This window comes from Camelina sativa, chromosome 2, assembly GCF_000633955.1.
Source record: "Camelina sativa cultivar DH55 chromosome 2, Cs, whole genome shotgun sequence".
In the NCBI taxonomy this organism is placed as follows: Eukaryota; Viridiplantae; Streptophyta; class Magnoliopsida; order Brassicales; family Brassicaceae; genus Camelina; species Camelina sativa.
Window position 1 is genome coordinate 8,056,090 of NC_025686.1, and position 17,112 is coordinate 8,073,201.

Sequence of the window (17,112 nt, forward strand, 5' to 3'; positions counted from 1 at the left end):
ACTCACTTGTGACCATTTGGAAGAGTTGACGTGTCTGAACCCGTCGAGCCGAGACAAAACTCCTGGAATTTACTATGTAGCGTCGGGAAGGAAGACGATGCTCGTCGAGGGTGCCAAGGGCAAAACATATAACTGGAAGGGCTCGTACTTCTTTCTTGAAGTCGGTGAGGGGGTTTTGGAGGATCCATCGATTCCTTGGTTTTCTGGGTGGAACCCTTCACCCGGTAGCCGACCCTTCTTGCCTAGTATATTTTATTCGCACTATTCTCTGGTTGTGCTTAACCTTTCCCCCTTTTTTTTTTTTTTTTAGTTGTTGTTCCAAGGTGTTTGCTCCCACACCCTTCTTCGTTTCAAGCCAAGATAGACGCGATCAAAGTTTTCTGCCCTTACGTTTGGCCAGGTACCGAGTCGAAAAAGGGTCGTTCAAGGAAGACATCTGATCCTCGAAGAAAGACAGGTACACCCTAGCGTAGTTGAACCCGTTTTTTTTTTTTTGCTGCTCCTTGAGTTCTCCAATTAATTTCGTTGCTTTGTGTTGTAGCCGGGACGATGGGTAAGATGAACTTGAGTGTTCCCAACGCGTCTGCTCGTTATCGCCGAGCTCCGGAGCCGTTGCCTCGTTCCGCTCCCCGTCATGATGCTCGTCCGGGTGCCAATCCTCCAAACTTCGGCTCGTCAAAAAGGGTTTCTCCTTCCTCTCGTCAACTTGTGGACGACCCTTCGAGGATGCGTCCAAGATCCCTTCCCCCGAATCGTCACATTGGTCTAGAGGAGACACTTCCAAGGAAGAAGGTGGTCGGGACTCCTGGTCGCATCGCCGAGGTGGCGAAAGATTCGCAGAAAAGGAAGGATGGTCCTGAACAAGAGCAGTCTGCCCCATCGAAGAAGTCTAAGTCAGTCGACTTCAGCTGGAATTTTACGCATTCCTCTGGGGCTCGTCCATTTCCGGATGACTCGCGATCTTGTGCCGAGTTATTTCGGAAGATCCACTTTGGTGAAGGTCGTCTTCCTGCAGTTGAGAAGATGAAAGAGGCCGACGCGGTTACCGACGTTGCTCAAGCGTCCTTTGAGGTTTGTCGGTTAAACCAACTTGCTTTTAATCTTCCTTTACTCGTTTTTCTTATGATTGTCATTTCCTTTCATTTTGATAGTTTATTGCGCGTATCAATCGTATGGCTTCTCGCTACGAGCGTCGTCTTCGGAACTTGGAAGGGGAGCGTTCTGGGGCGTCGAGTGAGAGGATCGAGCGCCTCGAGGCGCAACTGAGGGAGGCGGTGCGGTCCAACCAAAGACTTAGCGACCTTGTGGCCAAACTCGAACATCACCGGAGCGGGTTGATCACAGAACGAGACTCCCTTATGACGAAGCTTGAGGAGTCTGAAGTTGCCTGTAACAGTCTGAAGCTCACCCTTAACTCGGAGACGAGGAGGCTTAGGGATCGACGTGACGAGTATGGGCACCACGAGCGAATCAACGCTTTACACGAGGTGGCTGGTCGCGTGCAGAGGCTCTTATCGAAGCACAAAAGCTACGCCGAAGCGGTTGAAGCGTCGCGGGAGAAGTTTCTTGAGTATAACCAAGCTGTTGGGAACGTCCAGATGCTCGAAACGCTCGTTGCCGAGGGTCAGATTTCTTTGCTCGATGAGGGGATTAAGGACCAAGTTACGGCTTTGATGANTTTCATTTTGATAGTTTATTGCGCGTATCAATCGTATGGCTTCTCGCTACGAGCGTCGTCTTCGGAACTTGGAAGGGGAGCGTTCTGGGGCGTCGAGTGAGAGGATCGAGCGCCTCGAGGCGCAACTGAGGGAGGCGGTGCGGTCCAACCAAAGACTTAGCGACCTTGTGGCCAAACTCGAACATCACCGGAGCGGGTTGATCACAGAACGAGACTCCCTTATGACGAAGCTTGAGGAGTCTGAAGTTGCCTGTAACAGTCTGAAGCTCACCCTTAACTCGGAGACGAGGAGGCTTAGGGATCGACGTGACGAGTATGGGCACCACGAGCGAATCAACGCTTTACACGAGGTGGCTGGTCGCGTGCAGAGGCTCTTATCGAAGCACAAAAGCTACGCCGAAGCGGTTGAAGCGTCGCGGGAGAAGTTTCTTGAGTATAACCAAGCTGTTGGGAACGTCCAGATGCTCGAAACGCTCGTTGCCGAGGGTCAGATTTCTTTGCTCGATGAGGGGATTAAGGACCAAGTTACGGCTTTGATGAGCCAACTGAAGAGCGAGGTTGAAGAGGTCGATCTGCCGGATATTACCGAAGCTGACTTCGACATGTCTCAGATCTTTGCCGGGCCTCTTCCCCCAATTCCGACTTGGATCGCTTCCCCAATCAGCGGGAATACCGAGGTCTGTAATGACGAGGGTGGGAGTGATGGGTCGGAGAGTGGGGAGATTGGGGGTGAAGAACTGGACGAGCGGGAGAAGGTTGACGATCGTCCTTCTGATGGAGCTGAGGTGCGAGCCGACGACCACCCTTCTGATGGAGTCGAGGAGCAAGTTACGGATCGTCCTGCCGAAGGACTTCCACGTCCGTCAACTCCCGGGCATGAGTCGCCGGTTGTTGGCTTAGTTTCGTGATTCCTCTGTTGTCGCCGTGTCAAGGGGTCGGCTCCCTCGTACTATCTTTTGTTTGCCGTATTTTTGGGGTTGGCTCCCACGTACTTTTATGCGCCGTGTTTAGGGGTCGGCTCCCTTAAAAAACTTTATTCCTGCCCTTGGGGCATTTATTCCTACTCTATTTAATGCCTTATTTTTCGAAACGTTGCTTACTGGTCATTGAATGCCTTTGTTTGTTGGGACTTGCGCTTTTCGTTCTATAAATAGTCTTTGCTTTTTACTTCAGTTTAGTCTTGGTGAGTTTCCTTTGTCTTTGTAGGGAGGAGGAAATTATTCTGATGCCAGTGACGACTAGAGTGGCGTGGTTGCGTAGGGCGCGGGAACGACTCGGCGTTAGGTCCGACGAGGTGATACAATCGGAACTCGGCTACTATAATGCTCGCATCCAGCGGCTAAGAGCTTACATCATCTCCACCCGTCGTTCATTCGAACGCTATTATGATTTCTGTAGCGTGGACGGGACAGTGGAATGTCTCGAAACGCTGATTGACGAAGGATATTTCGTTCCAAAGTGGCGCTTGGATCGGCTGCTGGACGAACGTACCCGGCGCAAGAATCTTTTTGCAGAAGTGGTGATCCCTACACTTGAGCAGGGTGACCTTGATTCCCTGGGTCGAAGGCCGTTTGAAGATCGGGAGGAAATCGAGGCCTGCCGAGCTCGTATCGACGTGCTTCATCGTTACATTTTGCAACTGGAGAGCACAAGTCACTACTTTAGTGAGAGTAATCGCGTCGAAGGGATCCGTGCGTACCTCGAGGATATGATTGGACGAGGTGCGGCTGTCCTGATGGATCTGCTGAAAGACATGAAGGAATCGTGCCGTCATTGGCAAACCATAATTGGCGGGTTAGAGTTCATTGAGCCTTCCAGTGCCGACCTTGGAGTTGATTGACTTGTTATCCTTTATTGTTTTTTGTTTGTGCCGTAATGGGGTCGGCACCCGCATCAGACTGTTGTATCTCTTTTTTTTTTTAATAAGTCAAATTCTATGCTAATCTTGAGAGTTCTACTCTTTACTTTTCTTTTCTCTTTTTTTTTTTTTTTAAAGTGCGACTTTTGATGGTCGGCTTATCTCTTTTATGCGAGCTAGGCTCGGCTTGATATAACCGGGGGCGACCGTTAATAGTCGGCTTATCATTTTGTGCGAGTTGCGACTCGGCTTGATATAACCAGGGGCGACCGTTAATAGTCGGCTTACCCTTTTGTGCGAGTTGCGACTCGGCTTAAAGTAATACGTCGGAACGTCGGGTCATTACCGGGCCAATGGTAACGACTAAAATAACTTGCAAACGACAACTCACTCTTGTGAGGAAAAAAAAAAAATTTATATTATTGGCGGCTGTGTCCCGTAGAGTGGGACTGCCTACTACCCTCCGATCAGGAGGGATCAAGCCGATCGTAGTTCACATTTACATGTGTATTCAAACTATAGAAAAGACGAGCTGGACATAGCCGGGCTCGCTTGGTGATTTTTAGTAGTAATAGCGCTTGAGGTGCATTGAATTCCAAGATCTCGGCACTGGTTTTCCGCCCATTGTTAAGAGTTCGTACACGCCGGGATGGACGACCTTAGACACTATAAATGGACCTTCCCAATTAGCCCCCATTTTTCCGGCATCTGGCTCAGCAGTATTTTCGAAGACCTTACGGAGGACGAGATCACCTTCGTCGAAATGCCGATTGTGGACTTTCTTGTTGTAGTATTTGGCCGCGGCGAGCTGATAGTTCTGGATTCGTAGGAGTGCTTTGTCTCGTTCTTCTTCCAACTCGTCGAGTCTATCCATTTGCATCTGACTGTTGAGCGCGGTGTTGTGGACGAGCATTGTTCGCTGGAGGCTGGAACTGCCGACTTCAGCGGGTGCCATTGCTTCCATCCCGTAGGCTAAGGAGAATGGGGTTTGGTTGGTGGAGGTCCTTGGTGTTGTTCGGTAGGACCAAAGTACTCCGTCTAGCTCGTCGGCCCAGGCACCTTTTTTGGCGGCTAGCCTTTTCTTTAGGCCATCGAGTATGGTTTTGTTGGTAGCTTCAGCCTGGCCGTTTCCTTGTGGATACCTCGGCGTTGACTTGCTTAGTTTTATTCGCCACCTTGCGCAAAAATTTTTGAATTGCAGGGAAATGAACTGCGATCCGTTGTCAGTGACTATTTCATACGGGAGACCGTGGCGACAGATTATATATTTCCAGACAAAGAGTTGGACGTCCCTGGCCTTGATATTCGCATAAGACTCGGCCTCGACCCATTTGGTGAAATAATCAGTGAGGACGAGTATATACCGCTTTTATCTGGAAGTTGGCAGTGGGCCAATAATGTCCATCGCCCAGTGCATGAAAGGGTAAGGAGCTACTCCGGCTCGTAGGAGTTCAGTCGGCTGGTGGATAATGGGGGCATGTCGCTTNGGGATCAAGCCGATCGTAGTTCACATTTACATGTGTATTCAAACTATAGAAAAGACGAGCTGGACATAGCCGGGCTCGCTTGGTGATTTTTAGTAGTAATAGCGCTTGAGGTGCATTGAATTCCAAGATCTCGGCACTGGTTTTNACCTGAGTGATTTCCCCCGGCTCCTTCGTGTGTCTCCATCATGACGCGGACGGTGTCGTCGCCGTGTATGCAAAGCAAAAGNCATTGTTAAGAGTTCGTACACGCCGGGATGGACGACCTTAGACACTATAAATGGACCTTCCCAATTAGCCCCCATTTTTCCGGCATCTGGCTCAGCAGTATTTTCGAAGACCTTACGGAGGACGAGATCACCTTCGTCGAAATGCCGATTGTGGACTTTCTTGTTGTAGTATTTGGCCGCGGCGAGCTGATAGTTCTGGATTCGTAGGAGTGCTTTGTCTCGTTCTTCTTCCAACTCGTCGAGTCTATCCATTTGCATCTGACTGTTGAGCGCGGTGTTGTGGACGAGCATTGTTCGCTGGAGGCTGGAACTGCCGACTTCAGCGGGTGCCATTGCTTCCATCCCGTAGGCTAAGGAGAATGGGGTTTGGTTGGTGGAGGTCCTTGGTGTTGTTCGGTAGGACCAAAGTACTCCGTCTAGCTCGTCGGCCCAGGCACCTTTTTTGGCGGCTAGCCTTTTCTTTAGGCCATCGAGTATGGTTTTGTTGGTAGCTTCAGCCTGGCCGTTTCCTTGTGGATACCTCGGCGTTGACTTGCTTAGTTTTATTCGCCACCTTGCGCAAAAATTTTTGAATTGCAGGGAAATGAACTGCGATCCGTTGTCAGTGACTATTTCATACGGGAGACCGTGGCGACAGATTATATATTTCCAGACAAAGAGTTGGACGTCCCTGGCCTTGATATTCGCATAAGACTCGGCCTCGACCCATTTGGTGAAATAATCAGTGAGGACGAGTATATACCGCTTTTATCTGGAAGTTGGCAGTGGGCCAATAATGTCCATCGCCCAGTGCATGAAAGGGTAAGGAGCTACTCCGGCTCGTAGGAGTTCAGTCGGCTGGTGGATAATGGGGGCATGTCGCTTGCATTTTTCACACTTGGCGACGAACCTTTCGCAATCAGATATCATTGTTGGCCAATAGTGACCATGCTTCTTGATTCATAGCGCTAAGGCTCGGCCACCTGAGTGATTTCCCCCGGCTCCTTCGTGTGTCTCCATCATGACGCGGACGGTGTCGTCGCCGTGTATGCAAAGCAAAAGGGCTCCTGATGCCGTCCATCGAAGCAAATGATCCTTCATCAAGGTGTAGCGGGCGGCTTTGGCCTTTAATCTCCGTTTAGCCCATTTGTCTGCTGGCACGTCGCCGTCGGCTAGGTATGCTCGGATCTCGACTCGCCAATCTGTCTCGTCGCTGTCAGATGCAGGTTCGCATCCTCGGCATGACCTCATCGTTCGATAAGTGGTCCTGATTTCGTTGGGCTGGTGGAGTGCGAGGCAAGTCTCGGCATGTGTTTCACCTATGCTCGGTGCATCGATGCTTTCTACCGGGATGATTCGTCGAAGATCGGGATCCGATGTCGACGCGAGTGCTGCCAAAGAATCGGCCGGAGCGTTGTCTCCTCTGGGGATTTTGATGAGCTCGAATTCGTCAAAGCGTTTTGACAAAATCTTAACGACATTAAGGTAGGCGGCCATGGGTTCACTTTTGGTGTCGTATTCGCCGCTGAACTGGTTGGCGACGAGCTGAGAGTCGCAAAAAGCTCGTATCCGCTTGATCTGCATTCCGTTGGTGAGTTTAAGCCCGGCGATGAGTGCTTCATATTCGGCGACGTTGTTGGTTGCTTGGAATCGGAGACGGAAAGATTGCTCCAAAATTTCTCCGGTCGGCGAAGTTAGTCGAATCCCTATTCCTGACCCAAGATGGGAAGATGCTCCGTCCACATGCAGGGTCCACCGGTCATCTGACGGGTCAGTGGGTGTTGGTTCGGCTTCCCCAAATGGTAGCTCGATCAGGAAGTCGGCGAGTACTTGGGATTTGGCAGCCGGACGAGTTCGATACTCGATGTCGTACTCGCTGAGTTCGATTGCCCATTTCGTTAGTCGACCCGATTGGTTCGGGCTGTGCAGTATTGACCGTAAAGGTTGGTTGGATAGGACAGCGACAGTATGCGATTGGAAATATGGTCGGAGCTTTCTTGCAGATGTGACGACTGCCAGGGCAACCTTCTCGACTGTTGGGTAGCGAGTTTCCGCGTCGTCGAGTGATTTCATTATGTAAAAGATGGGTCGTTGCTCTCCCCGATCGTCTTTAACGAGTACACCACTGACGGCCGACTCTGAGACCGCAATATAAAGAAATAGGATTTCGCCGAGCTCCGGCTTCGCTAAGATCGGTGGGGTCGATAAATAGTTCTTTAGCTCGTTGAACGCGCTGTGACAGGCTTCGGTCCACTCGAACTTGCCCTTGGTTTTGAGAAGCTGGTAAAATGGTAGACACTTGTCGGTGAATCTGGATATAAAACAATTTAGGGCGGCGATCCGTCCGGTTAGTCGTTGAACTTCTCTGGCATTCTTTGGTAGTGGCAAATCGATGATTGCCTTAATTTGCTTTGGGTTCGCCTCGATGCCTCGTCTGGTTACCAGGTACCCAAGGAATTCGCCGGACTTAACTGCAAAGGTGCATTTGGCTGGGTTCAGCTTCATCCCATACTTGTTTAGGGTGTCGAAACATTGTCGGAGATGAGTGATATGATCCTTTGCACGTTGAGATTTGACGAGCATGTCGTCGATATAAACCTCCATAGTCCGGCCGAGTTGCTCGGCGAACATTTTGTTGACTAGCCGTTGGTACGTCGCTCCTTCGTTTTTCAGGCCAAAGGGCATAACTTTATAACAGTAGGTCCCTCTATCCGTGATGAACGACGTTTTTTCCTGGTCGTCCTTGTGCATTAGAATCTGGTTGTAACCAGAAAAGGCGTCCATAAAAGTTAATAGTTCGTTGCCGGCGGTTGCCTCGACGAGTTGATCAATTCTTGGCAATGGGAAACTATCTTTTGGACAGGCTTTGTTAAGATCGGTAAAATCGATGCAAACTCGCCACTTTCCATTCTTCTTTTTGACGACCACTCGGGATATTTCACTTCTACAATTGACCCGGCGCCAAGGAGTTTGTCAACTTCGTCGTTCACTGCTTGTGATCGTTCGGGACCTAACTTACGCCGTTTTTGCTTGATCGGCTTATGCGTTGGGTCGGCATTGAGTTCATGGGTTGTGACACTTGGATCGATCCCCTTCATATCAGTCACGCTCCATGCAAACGTCGAGATATTGGTTTTGAGGAAAAGTATCAACTCATTTCGCATGGCGGCTGTTATCTCTGTATCGATATTCACGCATCGTTTCTTGTCGTTTTTGTCTAAGTTCACCTCCTCGACCGCGGCAACGCCCTGTTGGACGGCAGTCGGCCTTCCGTCTGTTGGTGACGCGCTATCGTCGCTGACCCGCTACTTTGATTGCTATAATTTCTTTCCGGTGCGAAGCTTATGCTCGATCAGGAAGCGGGCCCGTGCGGTTTGCTGATTGCCACGCAGTGTGTATATTCCTTTCGAAGTTGGGAACTTAACGCACTGATGATATGTTGACGGGACGGCTTTCATCTTGTGGAGCCATGGGGTTCCAAGGATGACGTTGTAGATCGTTGGCTTGTCGATAACCGCGAACCGGAAGTATCTGGCTATCCCCCCAACGAAGATTGGTAAGGTGATGGTGCCGACGGACATAAGATGATCCCCGTCGAAGCCCGTTAAAGAGTGACATTCCAGCACAATGTCCCGTTCGCCGACTTCCATTTTGGCCAACACGTCTCTGAAGATGACGTTGACTGAGCTTCCAGTGTCGATCAATATTCTCGTCACCTCACTTTCGCCGATCAAGAGTTCGACGACCAATGGATCGTTATGCGGTAAATCCAAGCCTTCTAGATCTTTTCCGTCGAAAGTGATTGGCATGCCTTCAGCCTCGAACCTTGACGGCCAAGATTTCGTCATTTCAGCCTTCTTAGTATAATCTCTGATCGCTCTGACCGAATCGTTGCATCCGGCTAGCCCGCCCATTATCATGTTGATTCGTCGTATCGTCGGAGGACGTTGGTCGGGCTTGCGGTCTGTATGCGGTCGTTTTTCGTTACCGCTGTTTTCGCGCCGTTCGGTGAGTAGGTTCTGAATTTCCATCTCGTCTTCGCTTTGGTCGGCTAGTACCTTTGAATCCTTGACGAATTTTCGAGCGATATATTCGGCGCGCTTGGCGTCGCTTCGTCCAGGTCGGGTTGTCTTGCTTCTGTCGGGCTCGACGACTATTGCTCCTTTCTTGTATCGCTCCATCAATACCTTCTGGAGGTAATGACACTCGTCAGTTGCGTGGGTTGTACTCTGATGGTAATCGCAGTACGGGGTTGCACTATTTTCACCTCCCTCTTTCCGGATATACTTGTTTTCGCCGATCGCAAAGGTTCGGCGAGTTCGATCTTGGTTTTTGAGGAAGTGTTGTCGAGGCTCGACGTAATCAACTTTCGGAGTTGCGGCTACAGGCTGTTTGGTTATCGCACTTGCCTCCGAAGAATGCTTCTTAGCATTGATAGCTTTCTCTTCCTCGAGCCCAATGTGTTTCGCAGCTCGGAGTAATGCCTCGGCTACGGTCTCGACATGCGTTAAAGACAGCTCTTCCTTGAACCGAGATTCATACCAGAGCGCATTTTGAAGTGCGACAATTGCGGCAGCGTCCGGAATTGAAATGTTGACGTAGATTTCCTTGAATCGCCCTATAAAGGACCGAAGCGATTCACCCTTGTGCTCAGTTAGGGCATATAAGTCGGCATGGGAATTCTTATCCTCGATCAAAACAGAAAACTGCTTCAAAAGTTCAGTTATCAGCTCCCTGATACTATCGATTGATCCGGGTGGGAGTCTCGAGAACCAGCTCAATGCGGTTCCTGTTAGATGCTCGGCGAAAACTTGACAAGCTCCAGCGTCGTATTCCACCGGGCTGAACTGTAAAGGGCCGAGGGCTACGCCAAAGGTGAGCAAGAAATCTCGCGGGTCGATCATAGTGACCCAGCCGTGGCTTGACTGCCCGTCTGACCGTTGTTGTAGCGAGTCTTCGAGAGAATGGAGTTCGCTGTGTTGCTTCGAGCATGAGTCCGACTTCGGGTCCCTTGTCCGTTGCTTTTTGAATCATCGCTGCCATTTCTTTCATTTGCTCTTTGATTTCTTTTAGCTCGGCGTCCTTCGTTAGATCAGTCACGTCGTTATTTCGCTCGATAGGGCGCTGGGCAGGATTACGTCCTAATCCGCTGGTTTGCACATACGACCCTGGCGTTGTTCTTACCGAGGTGAAGTTCATTGGGTTGAGCCGAGCGTTGTTGAGATGATTGATTTCATCTTGTGAGTTAAACTGTGCCGTGGTGAGTGCATCCAATCGGCTGTTGGTTTGCTCTTCGTGCTGGTCAAGGCGTGTTAAGATTCCGCGGAATAGTTCGTCTATGCTTGAGACGGGCTGATTGCTGAGCAAAGTAAGTTGCGTTGGGGCCTGTGTTGGTTCTACGGTCGCCGGGGTCGTCAGGTTTGTAGCTATGACAAAGGTCTCCGGGCTTTCCACCGTCACGACCTTTCTTGGGGCGTCTGGCGTGGGGAGGACTGCCTGGTCCGTTTGTTCCATTGTCGGGGTAGTCGTCCCCCCCGACGAGCTTCCTTCCTTGCTCTTTTCCTTGTCAATTATTGTCATCTCGTCTAGTCGGTGTAGGTCCGTTCTTCAATGCTTCAGAGAAATTCGACTTGGCTCCCCCTACCTGGCGCGCCAAGTTGTTGATGATGGCGTCAGTCACAATTAGTATATTTAGTTCGGTCAAAGGAGGGTCGAAGTTCTCTTATATTATATTGATGTCGAGACACAAAAGACGGGCTTTAACACAACTTAGACGAGTTACAAAAGTAGGTAAGGATAATAGACGAGCTGTTATCTCGCCGATTCTCCGAGCGATTTGGTTCCAAAACCGTTGACTTCTGCTTGGACGAGCTGAGGTTCTTGTACTTACTGTATTACTTTTCTTCCTTTTTCTCTGACCCCTTTTTTACGCAGGCCGTACGCCTGTATTTATAGAAAGTCGTGTCGGTTCGTCTATGTAAAAGACCATAACACCCTCCCTTCCATTGGGAGTTTATTATGGACTTTTCCTGAGCTGGGCCTTTTGTTTGGGGTGTGGATCCACCCCCAACAACTACGATTTATCCGTCAACATTATTCAAAAATCTTACATTTGCAAAATATAAAACGGGAGATACTTTATATATATATAAAAAAAAGGTCCAAAACTGTTTTGGTAAATGCATATAAGAATTAAAAAGGGAAAAATAAAATTCAGCTGAAAAATGAATGTGTGACTGTAGAGAAAATCTACTGGGAAGAGTTGATGTTATTCATGCTTAGATTTGTCTATAGCAGTTTAACAAGAGTTACGGATGATATTGAAGCACTATAGCAGTTTAACAAGAGTTACGGATAATATTGAAGCATTTATTGTCTACGCGAACTAACTTCTATAGAGTAAGTAGTGAGATCTTCGATTTGTGAAACTGCTATAAAAAGTCTTACTTCTATAAAGTCTTCAATGTGATTGGACTATTTAGCTGAATCTTGGATTTGTGATATACTGTATCTTCTTCTTATATATATCCACTTGCTTGACTAGCTTTATGATATATTATTTACAGCTAGCTTTCTTGAACTTGTTTAAAACCCCAATGTCTTGAGTCATATTGCCCATCTTGCATATATATAAGATTTATTTATTTTCGTCCTCACAGAACGGGAAAACGACAATTCCCCCTGAACTTAACTACTTTATCGTATTCATACACGAAACTTTGAGGTATGCCTGTAACTACATGAACTTAATTAAAATTTGAATTTACTATATGAACAATGCAAATCCGGCTAAAACCAACAAATCGACAAACTGTGTTACTGTTCCGTTAACAAATGCTGACTGTAATGCCATGTTTGCAATTTTAGATGCCACGTCATTTTCAAAAAAAAATCTAAAACAAAATATTAACAAGAAAGGGATTTGAACCCGCAACCTTTAGTAGAAATAACAAAGCACATAACCACTAGAGCAAGGGTAACTTCTGTTATACTTACAATCGAAGTCGTATATATAGGCAAAAAACAATTTTACAGCTATTCTCAATCAAGTTTAGTCGTCCCACTTCCCATAGTCACAGACTCACATAAACCGAAAAGACCCAAAAATGAAACCAGACAAAGAGAGAAGAATTAAGAAGAACGTTTCTTCAAACGAGATTACATCAATCGATTTTGACACTAATTGCTTAAACTCATCTGTTTCTTTCATTTTTTTTTTATCATCTCCAAAGTTTGAATCATCTCCTAGAATAGTTGAATCGAATATGGACAGTTAATTTAGAGAGACGTTGCCTTTAATCTCGGTTTGCCTCTTTAATTCAGGTTTCTTGGGAGGATTATAGCCCCAGATTAATTGATTGAGAAATACAAAGACAAAGCTTTCTGAATTTGTAATTTTGTATATCAGAGACGAACAAAGAAGAATGGAGAAGACAAAAGGCATTATCTATATATATCATTTCGATTGCATTTACAACTTAAGGTGTCTTGGCAGAGGTGGTTATGTACTTGGTAATTTATATGACGGGTTGTGGGTTCAATTCCCCATATCTTTGTTTTGGATTTTTCTTTTTGAAAATGACGTGGCATCTAAAATTACAAACATGGCATTACAGTCAGCATTTGTTAACGGAACAGTAACACCATTTGTCGATTTGATGGTTTTAGCCGGATTTGCATTGTTCGTGTAATAAATTCAAATTTTAATTAAGTTCAGGTAGTTACAGGCACATCTCAAAATTTCGCGTATGAATACGATAAAGTAGCTAAGTTCATGGGGAAATTGGCTGTTTTCCCGCTACAATTCTAGTCAGACACGGCCCAGAGCTAAAACTCGTAAAACAAGGGCTTTAGGCAGCAGATAATTATAATTTGATTTATGAGCATCATATATTCGGAAACTAGTGTGATCTAGCGGTAAAAATCTGCAGTATCCCCTCAAAAGTGACGAGTTTGAACCCAGCTAGTGCATTTTTAGAAGTATATTTTGTTTTCTTTGTTTAGTTATGGAAAAAAAAATTAATTTGCTTCAGGCAGCTATATAACTTGTGTCGGCCCTGATTCTGGTAAAAAGATCTCTGGAAAAAAAAAACTAAAAGTAGTTACATTAAAAAATTGATTACTTTTACAAAAGGATTGATCATTATCATGATGCATTACAAATTGATCGTCGAGATGATTTTAGTTTACGGTTTACACAATGTTGAAGTGATTGATCTCGGGCTATGCCGTAGATAAAACGACGTAAGTCTTAATTAGCTAGAATCATGCAAAGTCTATACGTTACTCAATCAATAAGTCTAAAGTCTCCTATTATGTTTTTGTCCAGTTTCTAATTTTCTCTGAAGAAAATATTTCTAGTTTTGTCTGACTTCTTTATGTACCTAAAACGACTTGGTTTCACACATTATTTTCTGCAAAATAATTACTAGTGAAAGAGACCCCAAGATGTAATAACGAATGCTATGTTTAGTTTAATAATAACAATTTAAAATACCTGACCTAAGAAAACAATATACTAACAAGTTCGACACAAACATTTTAAATAAATTGAAAACATTCAATAAAATAAGAAAGATCCATTAGATATCATTGGGGAGGCCAGTTAGTTTTGTGCAAGACTTTCAAAAGTCAACCAGTTTTGTCGTAGATCTCTTCATAATAATTTTAAATTTTATGTTGTTTTCAAAAATCTCTGTTTAACAAAAATAAAACAAATTTTCTGGATATATGGTAGTTAAATAGGCGTCCATGTTTTATACACTTCAACAATTTAAGGTTCCGATTCATATACAAGGTGTTAAAAATAACGCAATAAACTCTGCAACTTTTGTCTAATAGATTTCATTATAAAAGATAAACAGATAAATTTAGTTCTTTAAACAAGACTATAGTTTAAGGAAAATATAATTAAAACTATCATTCAAATAAACATGGCGGCTAATCTTTATATTTTATTTTTAATGGATAAATCCACCAACCATGTTAGTATGTCACGATCTTCCATTTTAGTGTTTAATTAAATACAACATTCAAAGAATTTGACTAACTAATATTTTAATCTTTTTACATAAATAGAAAAACAATTAGCTTACAATTACATATATAGGTCAGTGATATGTTTTGATATAAATGTGAATGGTGAAATTGATAAATTTAGAGATTTGACAAAGTAAACGGCCAATAATTAAAGAGAGAATTCAATCTATTGACTTCTTTGTCCTCTATTAACAAGTGACAACCCATATGTCAATTATCACGGACTAGTCAACGAAATCAGAATTCCCAATTTTATAAAGGACCTAAGATAACAGTAATGTGCAAGTTGTATCAATGAACACAAACCCAGAACCAAAAACAAAAAAAAAAACTTACCAATTCACTTATCTCATTCAAGAGATAGAGAATGCTTCGCGGTTGTGATCTTCAACTTCTTTTGATTATATCCATAGTTTTGAGCTCTTCTCTTTTAGCTTCCGCGACCGTTGAAGAAGCAAATGCTCTTCTGAAATGGAAGTCAACTTTCACGAACCAGACAAGTTCTTCAAAGCTATCTTCTTGGGTCAATCCAAACACAAGCAGTTTTTGCACCAGTTGGTATGGTGTAGCCTGCGTGCGCGGTAGCATCGTGCGGTTGAATCTTACGAATACTGATATCGAAGGTACTTTCGAAGATTTTCCTTTTTCGTCTCTCCCCAACCTCACTTATGTTGATCTCAGTATGAACCGTTTCTCTGGGACTATATCTCCTCTATGGGGAAAGTTCTCTAAACTCGTCTACTTCGATTTGTCGATTAACCAGTTAGTTGGCGAAATCCCACCTGAGCTTGGTGATTTGAGTAATCTTGATACTCTCCATCTTGTTGAGAACAAGTTAAATGGTTCCATTCCTTCTGAAATCGGTCGGTTAACTAAGGTTACAGAGATTGCCTTGTACGACAATCTTTTAACCGGACCCATACCTTCTTCTTTTGGAAACCTTACCAAACTAGTTAACCTCTACCTCTTTATTAATACTCTTACTGATTCAATTCCTCCAGAAATAGGTTTCCTACCCAACCTTAAAGAGCTATGTCTAGATAGAAACAACCTAACCGGTAAAATCCCTTCCACTTTTGGTAACTTGAAGAATGTAACCCTTCTCAACATGTTTGAAAATAAGCTCTCTGGTGAAATCCCTCCTGAGATTGGTAATATGACCGCTTTAGATACCCTTAGCCTCCACACAAATAAGCTTACCGGATCTATTCCTTCTACCTTAGGAAATCTCAAAAACCTAGCCATTCTTCATCTTTACCTCAACAAGCTTACTGGTTCGATTCCGCCGGAACTAGGCGACATGGAAAATATGATTGATTTGGAGATAAGTGAGAACCAACTCACTGGTCCTGTTCCTGATACATTTGGCAAGTTAACCGTTTTGGAATGGTTATTCCTCCGTGATAACCAGCTTTCTGGTCCGATCCCCCCGGGAATTGCGAACTCTTCAGAGCTCACCGTCCTGCAACTCGACACCAACAACTTCACCGGTTTCTTGCCTGATACCATCTGTAGAAGTGGCAAGCTTGAGAATCTCACGCTAGATGATAATCACTTCGAAGGTCCTGTTCCTAAGAGCTTGAGAGATTGCAAGAGCTTGATCAGAGTGAGATTCAAAGGAAACAGTTTCTCAGGAGATCTCTCTGAGTCTTTCGGAGTTTACCCAACTCTGAACTTCATTGATCTCAGCAACAACAAATTTCATGGGCAACTTTCACCCAAGTGGGAACAAAGTCAGAAGCTGGTTGCATTCATCCTCTCCAACAACAGCATCACTGGAGCCATCCCACCTGAGATTTGGAACATGACACAGCTAAGTCAGCTCGACCTATCTTACAACCGCATCACCGGCCAGCTCCCAGAATCAATCAGCAAAATCAACCGTATATCAAAACTCCAACTAAACGGGAATCAGCTATCTGGAAAAATCCCTTCAGGAATCAGACTCTTATCCAATCTTGAGTATCTTGATCTATCCTCAAACAGATTCGGGTTCGAAATCCCCGCAACGCTCAACTCCTTGCCAAGGCTCTATTACATGAACCTGAGCAGAAACGAGTTGGATCAAACAATCCCGGAAGGTTTAACAAAGCTTTCTCAGTTACAAACTCTTGACCTCAGCTACAATCAGCTCGACGGAGAGATCTCATCACAATTCAGCTCCTTGCAAAACCTCGAAAGACTCGACCTCTCACACAACAATCTCTCAGGTGAAATCCCACCAAGTTTCAAAGATATGCTAGCACTAACACACATCGATGTATCAAACAACAACCTCTCAGGTCCAATTCCAAACAACGCAGCCTTTCGAAACGCAACTCCAAACGCATTAGAAGGTAACAGAGACTTATGTGGTGATAACAAAGCCTTGAAGCCATGTTCATCAACCACAGAGAAGAAAAAATCAAACAAAGATCGAAACCTAATCATCTACATACTAGTTCCAATCATCGGAGCAATCATCATCCTCTCCGTCTGCGCCGGAGTCTTCATCTGTTTCCGTAAACGAAACAAACAAATCGAAGAACACACAGATTCAGAATCAGGAGGCGAGACACTATCAATCTTCAGCTTCGACGGCAAAGTCAGATACCAAGAGATCATCAAAGCAACAGGAGAGTTCGATCCAAAACACCTAATCGGAACCGGGGGACACGGCAAAGTCTACAAAGCGAAGCTACCAAACGCAATCATGGCGGTGAAGAAGCTAAACGAAGAAACAGACTCATCCATCTCAAATCCATCGGTAAAACAAGAGTTCCTAAACGAAATCAGAGCACTAACCGAGATACGTCACCGGAACGTCGTGAAACTCTTCGGATTCTGCTCGCACCGCCGCAACAC

General features: G+C 45.5%; 1 protein-coding gene across 2 annotated transcripts in view; it reads left to right on the forward strand.

The window, feature by feature from the left end:
- Nucleotides 14,485-17,112, forward strand: part of LOC104720007 (MDIS1-interacting receptor like kinase 2) — a 4,833-nt gene continuing 2,205 nt past the window's right edge. The window contains exon 1 of one of the 2 annotated variants that reach the window (XM_019234348.1): nt 14,485-17,080. In XM_019234348.1, the coding sequence (XP_019089893.1) occupies nt 14,636-17,080 (2,445 nt within the window). In that variant the 5' untranslated portion in view covers nt 14,485-14,635. The remainder of the gene's footprint in view (nt 17,081-17,112) is intronic. The other variant, XM_010437985.2, reaches the window with a different exon arrangement.